We start from the raw sequence: 10,563 nt of genomic DNA, 5'->3' as shown, positions 1-10,563 counted from the left end.
AAGACAGTTGTCTGCGGAAGATTAAATCTACCGGAAGACACAATCTTCCGAAAGATAATTTTATTTATCTGCAAGAAGACAACTTTCTTCCGCAGATAAAATCTTTATAAAGAAATTGTCTTCTGCAGAAAAACTGGCAGATTGCAACACTGCTTCTAATACAGTGAATTTAATTTCAAACATAAGGAAAATAAACATTTTCTGCGAAATTATATATTTTCTGAGCTTTTTGCTAACTGTACACTTTATATTAAGTTTCAAACTGGTTTTTCACTAAACTACAATGAAAATCGATGCGAAAAATTCTATTTTCAGGAATATTTCACCCTGGTTTTAAGAAAATTGAAACAAAAATTTACATTTTCGAGAATTTTTGTAATCAGTATAAGAAAACTTAAGTGAAATCTGACTTTTCTGTGTGGTTTTACACTCCAATTCGGATTTACTAAGAAGTTTACCACCTTAACTGAAGAAACCTATGCAAAATTGTGCTTTTCTGGGGAGTTACCCACCTCAAATTGGAAAGTTAAGGCCAAATTTGACTTTCGTGAGGAGTTTTTCATCTTAATTAGGAAAAACCAAGGCCAAATTCGACTTTTCTGAGAAGTTTTCCATCTTAATTAAGAAAACTAAGGCCAAATTCGGCTTTTCTGAGGAGTTTTCCATCTTAATTAAGAAAACCAAGGCCAAATTCGACTTTTCTGAGGAGTTTTCCATCTTAATTAAGAAAACTAAGACCAAATTCGGGTTTTCTGAAGAGTTTTCCATCCTAAATGAGAAACACGAGGCCAAATTCGACTTTTCTGACGGGTTTTTCACGGGGTTTTCATCTTAAATATCAAAACAAAAGTAAAATTTGGCTTTTCCTAATAATTTTTCATCCTAGATATAAATACTAAGGCCAAATTCGGCTTATTTCGATAGTTTAATATAAATTACACTTTCGTAATAGTTAAAAACTTAATATGACATTAAAGTTGAAGATTATAATCTTTAAAAGGATTTGTATGGAAAAGATTATAATCTCCATACAAAGATTATTAAAGATTATAATCTTCATACAAAATTTTCAAAGATTATAATCTTCCATACAAAGATTATAATCTTTAATAATCTTCATACAAAGATTATTTAAGATTATAATCTTCATAGAAAGATTATTGAAGATTATAATCTGCGGGAGCATTGATCTGTGATGGATTTTTGCCTTTGATAATAATTCGATACGTAACAACTTTGTACAAAACATCAAAGTGTATCCAAGTCAATTTAAAGTGTAATAATAAGATCCAGTAATTTCCAGATCTATAGTACACAAAACTAAAATCCAGTAACATCCAGTATCAACTAGTATATTGGATAGAAGCCCTACATTGATATATTCACACCGGGCCCTAAAAAGTATTTCAGGTAGGCCAAGCTTGATACAAAATTTAAGGGATCAGATTAAGCGGATAGGTTAAGCTTTGATTGACTTGGCAATAAGGAAAACTAATGAACAATTCGGTTTTTCTGAGGAATTTTCATCCAAATTCCAAGGAAAAATTGGACTTTTTCGAACTATTACTTTCTTTTTCAAGACTACTTTTAAATACCAATTTACTGGTTATTATCGTTTGGTTTTTATTCATAAGTAAGAAAATTGAGGCGAAATCGGTTTTTCCGGGAATTTTCCACCCATCTATAGGAAAATCGAGGCAATTCCGATATATTGCTTCATTTTCTATGGCACCTGCATTTACATGCATTTACCTGCATTCACATGCATTTACCTGCATTTACCTGCATTCACATGCATTTACCTGCATTTACATGCATTTACATGCATTTCACCTGCATTTACATGAAAAAAATGTAAGTTCCTCCCCCTTGGTTTGCACTGCTATTACAACTGATTTCGACTCAATTTTACTATGAAAAAGAGCAATTTGCCGCATTGTAATGCTCAAGTTAGGTCAGTGGTAGACAACCTGTGTGCCTTCTCTTGTGTGATACTAAAAAATTTTAAAAATGCCATGAACCGTAAGCCGTGTTCTGCTTTGATCGATGCTTACCACCAAATTGAGCCGCGAAAATAAAAGGTTGTCCACCACTGAGCTAGATTGTTCTACCTGAAAACCTGAAATGTTTCATAATATGCAAAACGTTATTTAAATCATTAAAAAATCATCTTTACAGGATCATCAGCAGAAAATATTTATTTGAGGTAGCATCACATAAGTTTTAACAATTCTAAGAATTAATATCAATAAATTCCAATTTGGTTCCAATAATCAGCAAATATTATTTATATAAAAATTACAAAATTCAAAATTTTTACAAAATCTAGCAATCATCTTCATAACAAGTATGACGTCACAATCAGCCATAGCAACCATACAATCATAACAAATGGCTTTAATCACAACAATATCCAAGACAACGAGACAAATTAAAATCATCAAATTCCCACTGCAAATACGCAGTAATAACAATAATAAACAGAAGAGAAAAGCAGTTCCAGCCTACTCAATACCTAAAGCTGCAACTAGTTAAGATTCATCATCATTGCGAAGTAGAACGTTCAATAAACTCTCTGGTGATGGCTTCTCACACATTCCGTAACATGTTAAATTATTATCCAAGAGACACTTCCTTGTGGATGGTCCAATAGCAATAAACTTGATTTTTGCATGGTCTAATTGATGCTTATTAATAAATGGAAGTGAGAATTTAATCGATGATGGACTAAAAAATACAAAAAATTGAGAATCTTCGACTTTTAATTCTCTCACACGCTCATCTAAATTTGGATGCGGTATTGTGTCATAGACTTCAACGGCATCAAGTTTAATCGAATGTTCACTGAGATTCTTGCCGAGAATGTCTTGTTTTAAATTGCCACAGGGAAATAGTAAAGGTCGTGATGCTTTTTGAGCGGTAAAATCATCAATAATTATTGCGGATAACTTTAAAGCATTTCCAGCTTCTTGACCTTTTGTTGATAAATTAAGTAAGTCAATTGCAAGCTTTCCGGTACTCTCACCGACTGTATAATTAAAATCCTTATCATTCCACTTTTCGATGATTTTATTATCAGTTGATTTTTGCGTGGCAATTATTGATCGTGGACTTGTAAAGACTATGCCTTCATAGTCATCTAATTTAGTCAGTTTATCACTTAATAGCTCTAAATTTTTAAAATTAAAGTCTATTGATGTTATTGATTGTACACTAAAATTATGTTTTTGAAGTTCTTCGACAAACTTATCAGGTCCGTCACTTTCTGACTTGAACAGAACCACTTTTGACATTTCTAAATTAACTGCAATTAATGAAAATCATTTAAGAATTTAATTTTAATTTGTTGATAAAAATAAAGAAATGTTTACTTGATTTAATTTGAAATAATCTTCGAAATGTTGTGAGTTTTCGAAAAATCAACATAATACGCACGCGTAAGTTGCATTGGACTTAGCTTTTTCGAAAAATGAAGAAACTTTTGAATTTTTTCAAAGTTGACCGTTATTTTTTTCTATGGTTTTGTGAACTAAATAGAATTCAAGATTGAATTGAAGGAATTGACAGTTCTGAATCTTTTTAGGAATTGTCAAGCAATAAACATGCTTTAGCAGGAATCGTTCACAAATGATGTCAACCATCTCCTCTCCGCTACTTTTAGATAAATGAAGTCGTGGATGACCAAAGAACTATTAAAAGGAAGCTATTGATAGTTGGGAAATCAATATAGGGACTTAATATTTGGATAGAAGATTTTTGGTCCCGCAACCTTCAAATTGGAGAAGCTTCAGCACAATTGAGATTTTGTCCCGGGATTGAAATCCATAATTAATAGAGACATTGATGCACTTAGTATTGGTGATTGACAGAAGGAAGCCAGCAATATAGAGCCAGCTTCAGCTTAGTAATTAAGTAAGTAAGTAAGGAAGAGACCAAAGTATTAAATTATTAATACACCATATACTACTTCTCAAGGAACATCACTTGCTTAATAAACCCTGACTTCCGATAGATGGCTGACTCCTTTAAGAATTTGTCGACCAAAGTGGTGCGCAAACTTTTTTTGGAGGGGTACACCTGGACCAAAACCGCAAACGGCATACGATTCATAGCATTTTCAAGATTTTTTTTCAGCACACTGGTTGTCCATCACTGGTTTAACAAAGACACTAAAGTTAAATGTTCTAGCTAAAATTGAATTCCCAATAAATCTTCAAGAAACTCAAACCTTCATTTAAGTCCCTCAATACTATCCTCAAAATATATATTCACAGCCTCATTCAAATATAAAAAACGTGGAAATCCTCAAATGCATTCCAGCACACACATGTACACCATAAAATAAGCGGAAGAAAGCTATAAATGAAAAAGAAGGAAAAGGTGAAGGAAAAGCTCATCTGAAGCGTGATGAAGGAAACTTTTAGCAGAAGGCAACTTATCCTTAGACATAAAAAAAATTGAGAAAAGAGAAAAGGAAAAGCTGAAAATGTATTTTAAGAGGGTTGAATATTGTCACTCATTTCTTGCTATTCCACATAGAAATAGATCTTACCTTTTTCCGAAAGTGCTTTTGCTTGTTAGTAAATTAGGTGAGTTTGGCATAGAAAAAGAAAAATATTTTTACTTTTACCTATGTTTGAACACATTTTTGGAGTGGCTTAAGGGTGATTATGTGGAGGGTAAATTGTTGATTTTGAAACTTTGTGTTTTTCGGCAAATTAAAGTCTAATTTTCAAACTAGAGACTTAAAGATAGTTTGAATCAAATTAAGGTTTCTGAGATGGTATTGCAAATAGCACAAAGTGGTCGATTCAGTTGAATGAAACCTTTTATATTTTGTGGCATACTTTGAAGAATTGGTAGAAGTTATCTAAAGACAGATCCAGCTTTCGACGAATTCTAAATGCGGCAATGGGCTTCCGTGCTCCTTCGCCAAGAAAGTAAGTAAGTCAGTATACCTTAAATATCGACCTCGATTGAAACCTCAAACAGTATGCGGCACATGTTGTCCACCACTGGGTTAATTGATCATTAATTGACCGCCTCAGACCGGTGTGACTCCGATTTGGTAGCGGATTCGTTTTAACCAGATTTAAAGGTACCAGAGTCACGGACGCATTCTGGAATCGAACTTAGCTTACATCCGGCACCATTGCCCGAATCGCGCTATTCGAGTATATAATGCAGAGTATATGTTGCACCACAATTCGTAGAAAATTCAATTTCTTCATCATTATAATCGAGCAAAGACACATGTCGGAGGGAAAAGCTAGAAATCTGTCGTCAACAAGACATGACTCTGACCTGGAGCCAAATTTACTGAAATATAAACTCAAGTCACACTTACAATAGTCTAGAATCAGATTTTTCACTTTTATTACGTCATGTACCTTCCAGCAACATCACACAAGTCAACAATCACTATAATCCATCTTAATCTACAGCATTAACATTCAATTCAACCAACAAAATGTCTATATTAACTCAAATTCTCGTCAATTCTTCAAAATCTCCGTTCTATATCCCTCCAAACAATGTTATGTCTCTAGTTAAAGCATTTAATTAAGCTTTAAACACTCTCTAGTGAAAATTAAGGACGCAAAAAAAGATTTTTACTTTCAAATTAAATGAGAATTAAAAGGCAAAATTTTCACCCTTTTTTTTCCTTGCTCATTCTTATTTCAATTCTTAATTAGTTTAATTGCGTATCTATTCGAGCTTATATAATGTTTTAATTAAAGTTAAAATGAAAAGGAAAATGAGGAGCACAAAAAAAACTTTTCTCAGTTCTTGAGTAAATTCAACAAGATGAAAACGAGATTGTAACAAGTTGAAGTGAAGAAGAAGGAAAATCCTTTAAAAAAGGAAAAACTTTTCAGAAAAAATCTTTTTCATTTCATTATAATTTTCATGTTAGCTCACAATTATCAACTACATGAAGTGTACAATTAGAGATGAATTCATTGCAATTATTTTCAATTGAAATTGGAATTTTTTAATGAGAATTATGTTGTCTTACTATTTGTATACAAATAATGAGTGCAGAATAGGTACACATAGTTGGAGTATGAGAACAAGACTAAACTCTAGATGGTTGCTGCGTCAGAAAGAACTAAGCAGCGAGTAGGTAGTCATCTAAACGTCGAGAGTAAACATTTTGAAGTGAACGAGGAGTTCAAATACATCTGGTCATTTGTAAACAGCACAGCAGACGTTACAATCGAAGTGCGTAAACTGATTCACTCGGCATATGGTGCATTCTACAGCTTAAAGCACCTCTTAACATCCAAGAGTCTATCAAGGGGAACCAAAGTTATGTTGTACAAGACGCTAATCCGGGTCATTGCGCTATATGGTTCAGAAACCTGAAATTCAACACAAGCAGATTAGGACGCATTAGGTGTCTTTATCTGTTATTCCAGGATGCAGATATAGTCACAGTCCCACGTGTGAATCGCTTGAGATGGGCAGGTCATGTATACAGAAGGCCAAGTGACAGCCCAGTCCTTAAGGTAACTTTTTTAGACTTTGTGGATGACAAGAGAATGCGAGGAATACCGAAGAATTCCTGGATGTGTTGAAAAGGAAGATTAAGTCCTTAATATCCCGAACTGGCAGAAGGTTTCGAAGGACAGAGCTGTCTTTAGACATTCCCTACATGCGGCAATGGGCCCTCATGCGAGCCAGCCATGGAAGTAAATAAGTAAATAATAGACCCACGTGCACTCCACCCAAATAAGAAAGTAAGTAATAAGTGAGTAACCCCAAATTATTCAAATATGCATAGACATCTCTAACGACATCAATCGCCCACTGACAATATCCATCAGGCTACGTGCCAAAAAATATCACCCAACAATAATCTCTTTGAAATATTGATGATATCATTGCTTCCCACACATCTATTAATATAAAATATCCTTTATTTAAATTTACATTCATCAACATAAATAAATTATTTAAGCTATTAATAAGCTCCTACACACTATTTAAATTTAGGCTCATTGCATAAAAAGCCATAAAGCTTCAAAATCATGCTTACATAAAATATTTTGGTTTTATTCAGAAAAATACTTCAATATATTCCAAAAATAAAGAATGTCCATAAATAGAACATCCATTTCCAACAAAAAAATGTTTAAAATGAGAAAATATTTTGATGCACAAAAATATTCCAACTTTGTTATCAAATTGTAGGAAAAAACTCGTATGACAGTAGAACCACACGATGTACATCACAAAAAAAGAATGAACATATTGTTCATTTCCCATGAGTAAAAGTTTATCATCAACATTCATGTGCTGAAAATTTTCTTCATCTTTTATAACTTCCTGAATGTGAGAATAAATGTCATGAATGCACATCCAAGTGTGAGTGTGAAAAATGTCGAATGACTAAATTTGCCATTATGGTGAATCCAAATCCCGAACAACACCACGTATTTGTTAGGGTAACGCTATGTAAACGGCGACCCAGAGCTATTAAGCGCCAGAGCAGGAAGCTTACACGGTCTAAAGGTAGATTCCAAGTTGACTCGAGTCGTCTCAACTCCATACAAAGTTCAAGTCGACTTTAGATTCTCCTTAGTGCAGAAAAATGAAGAGAGAATGTCAGGTGAAAGTCCAGACTGACAATCTGTACAAACTATATGGCAAATCCAGCAACAGAGTCCGATGGAAAGTCTTTTGGTGTTGACTAAGCTTCAAATGACAAACATGGTTGCAGTAAGCAAGTCAGTATGTCGCCTTAAAACGCGAAGTTACCCTGACACCAACATGATTGCTAATACCGAACCGTTTTTATGCGGAAAAATGCAGTTCACTGTTATCATGACGATCAATTACTGTAATCATGAATGCAAGTAGAGCTTAGGTTACAACAAAAAGGCTTTCCATCTGACTTTATTACTGACTCTGTCACTGTAATGTCATGATTATTGTGCGAATCATTGCCATATCGATAGCAATCCATATAATAACTAATAAATCGGTTTCTGGTGGGAATTGAAACCACGGAATCACAAAATAATGATACAGATATCCAGTTTGTTTTCCAACCACTCGGCTAGAGACCCCTAACTCTCGCACTGGAAGATTTGCCTATATATGACTCAATACCCCAGGTTCCACTTTGCTCATACACTACATTCACCTAGTTAGTACATATTCTCGGTTCCCGTACGTTCAACTGAAAATCTTTCATCACTGTTCTGCGTCGAGTTGCTTTTGGAGCTCCTGTCCGCCGTTACCCTTACTAAGTCCAACCAAAGACGATGTAGCAAATTTGTGATTCTGTCCCAGCAATGACATTCTCTCTGAATTCTTTGTTTCGATGTGTATGTCCTTTCCAGCCATACTTCCCCACCTAAATCTCCTTATTGATGTCTTAATGACCTTCTTCCCTTTGTGCTGCTCGGAACACACACAAAAAAAATTTTTATGAATGAAAAGTTTTGAGTCAATAGAGAAGTGCAAAAAAAAAAACTTTTCATCATTCATTTATGATGCGAATGAGATGGGTAAAAAAGGGAACATCAACATGTGGTGAAAGTATGAAGCACACATAAATATAGAGTACATTTGCGCCATTTAACTTCAATAAATTTATCTCTGTTCATTTTTTTTTCCTCTTTTTCCATCCAGTCAATGGTACTTTATATGATGAGCTGTATAAAAAAAGTTCTATGAATAGATTTTTTTATCATCCATCGTCAACGGCAAATTTCAGAAGCATTTACAGTCATTATCAGATCCTCTTATGAATCAACTTTGCTGTCATTATATTGAAGAGGTTTATAGTCATTATTGGACTTCCAGGTTATGGTTGAGGAGATTGTATATTGCAATAAACCTAATTAGCTATGTTAGTGATCTTATCTGTGTATTGCGAGCGGAGATGTCTTGGATTCTGTTACGGCTATCTCATTTTGTGGGTTCAGAACTATTTGTATCTTGAACTTTGCACTGTATGGTCGGGGAAATGATATAAATTGCTGATCGCTGGTTCAAAAATGAGCTGAAGTCACTCGATGAGAATGTTACTTGCTTAATAACTGGAACCATGCTCTGATGTGGAACCTAGATTACTACAAGAAGCATTCGATCAATTGCTAGCCTTATCAAATAAATATGTACAAATTGTCCGTTTTTGCGTGTAACTGACATTATTTCTGAACCGTCCTACGTTATATTGCTTTTGAAGATTTAGGACATCCTTGCCCTCAGGAACAGTGATTCACTTCTTAACAATTAATGAACATTCTCACCTAAATATGCGTGCTCGTTGTTTGTTCGAGAGTAGTGCGTCCTAAAGCATATTATAAGCTACACTGGCTTAGATTTGGGCATACACTTGAGTCAGTTTTGACTGTATGTATCAGAATGCATTTACTTGTTCATTGCTGACAGCAATTTACTCCAGATTAGGTCGATGTGAGTCTGTTCTGAATCCTGATTCAGATAAATCCAATCTAGGATTAGACCCACGCCACCTTAAAAAAACTTTTAGCTATTCAGATCTTTAAGATCCAGAGCTGCGCTAGGGCGATACGCGGCTAATGATTGTTTAACGAGTGAGGGTGCGCCAGACCACTGCACTCAATAGACCTACAGTTTATAGTGGGATCAGAACCACTCCTTTGATGACATTACCCTCTGTAGCTTTCAAAGGGAGGCTGTGAGCCGCGTTTCCACTATATATGATTCGAAAAAGGACATGCGAAAAATTTCCCATGCCCAGTCTCGAACCCATGATCACTAGATCGGTGTTGCAATAATTATGTACCGAGATACTAAACCATTCCGCCACCGAGCCACTTCGACTCACCCACACGCCACCATAGGGTCTGATTTCTCGACATTCCTAAGCCATGAACCCTCCGAGTTCAATTACTAACATTATTTAGAGATCTGCTTCAACCTCTCATTACGAGATCTCATCACGGAAGTCACAAAAAGCAACACAAACTTTTTCATTATTCCTTTCATCATTCAATAATTCACATCCCAAAGGCTTCCTTTGACATTCATTAATAAAAAAAAAAAAAAACTTTGCAACACCAATGCTGCACACAACATACACATTGACATAATTAAGTGTTAATTGCTTGGCATAAATTGAATGACTCTCAACATCTCAAGCATTTTTTTTCCATTTTTTCATCTGCTACAGTTTTTATATTAAAAGCCTTATAATCTGTTGTTGCCAGAGAATGGCTCAATTAAGGAAGAATAAATTTTAAAAAAATAATAAAAATGTAAAGGCGTTAATGAACATTTGTTGAGTGCTGTTGCATAATTTCTCTCTCTCACTCTCTCACTTTCATCCATTTCTCTCATTTCCTGTTGCTCTCCATCCTTAACAATACATTTAGCCATGCTTACAACAACAATAACTGAAGTAAGAGCATAATTTAATTAATTTAGTGAGTGATTTTGCCTCAAGTTGTTGTTTCATGCTTCTTTCTTTATGCACTGCTACTTAGTTCTCTTGTTTCAATGCAGTACAACTTTTTATTTTATGTTTGAAATGAAAAGGAAATGAATACATTGCACTGTTGGCAG

The 10,563-nt window shown here is 34.5% G+C and overlaps 1 protein-coding gene across 1 annotated transcript; it reads right to left on the bottom strand.

Annotated features, from left to right (window-relative positions):
* Positions 1-2,196: 2,196 nt before the first annotated feature.
* On the bottom strand, positions 2,197-3,400 carry LOC139092932 (uroporphyrinogen-III synthase-like). Its single transcript, XM_070643506.1, has 2 exons — positions 3,372-3,400; positions 2,197-3,304 (listed from the first exon to the last, which is right to left on the bottom strand). Exon 2 carries the CDS (start codon positions 3,291-3,293, stop codon positions 2,532-2,534), a length of 762 nt encoding a protein of 253 aa, XP_070499607.1. The 5' UTR covers positions 3,294-3,304; positions 3,372-3,400; the 3' UTR covers positions 2,197-2,531.
* Positions 3,401-10,563: the final 7,163 nt, after the last annotated feature.

The sequence above is a fragment of the Chironomus tepperi genome, unplaced genomic scaffold, assembly GCF_022539635.2.
Source record: "Chironomus tepperi strain 1889 unplaced genomic scaffold, CSIRO-AGI_Ctep_v1 contig_315, whole genome shotgun sequence".
Lineage (NCBI taxonomy): Eukaryota > Metazoa > Arthropoda > Insecta > Diptera > Chironomidae > Chironomus > Chironomus tepperi.
This window is presented reverse-complemented; position numbering and strand designations above follow the sequence as displayed.

Excerpts from the sequence above, each read along its gene's own strand:
- LOC139092932 (XM_070643506.1), bottom strand. The coding sequence starts at position 3,293 with ATGTCAAAAGTGGTTCTGTTCAAGTCAGAAAGTGACGGACCTGATAAG.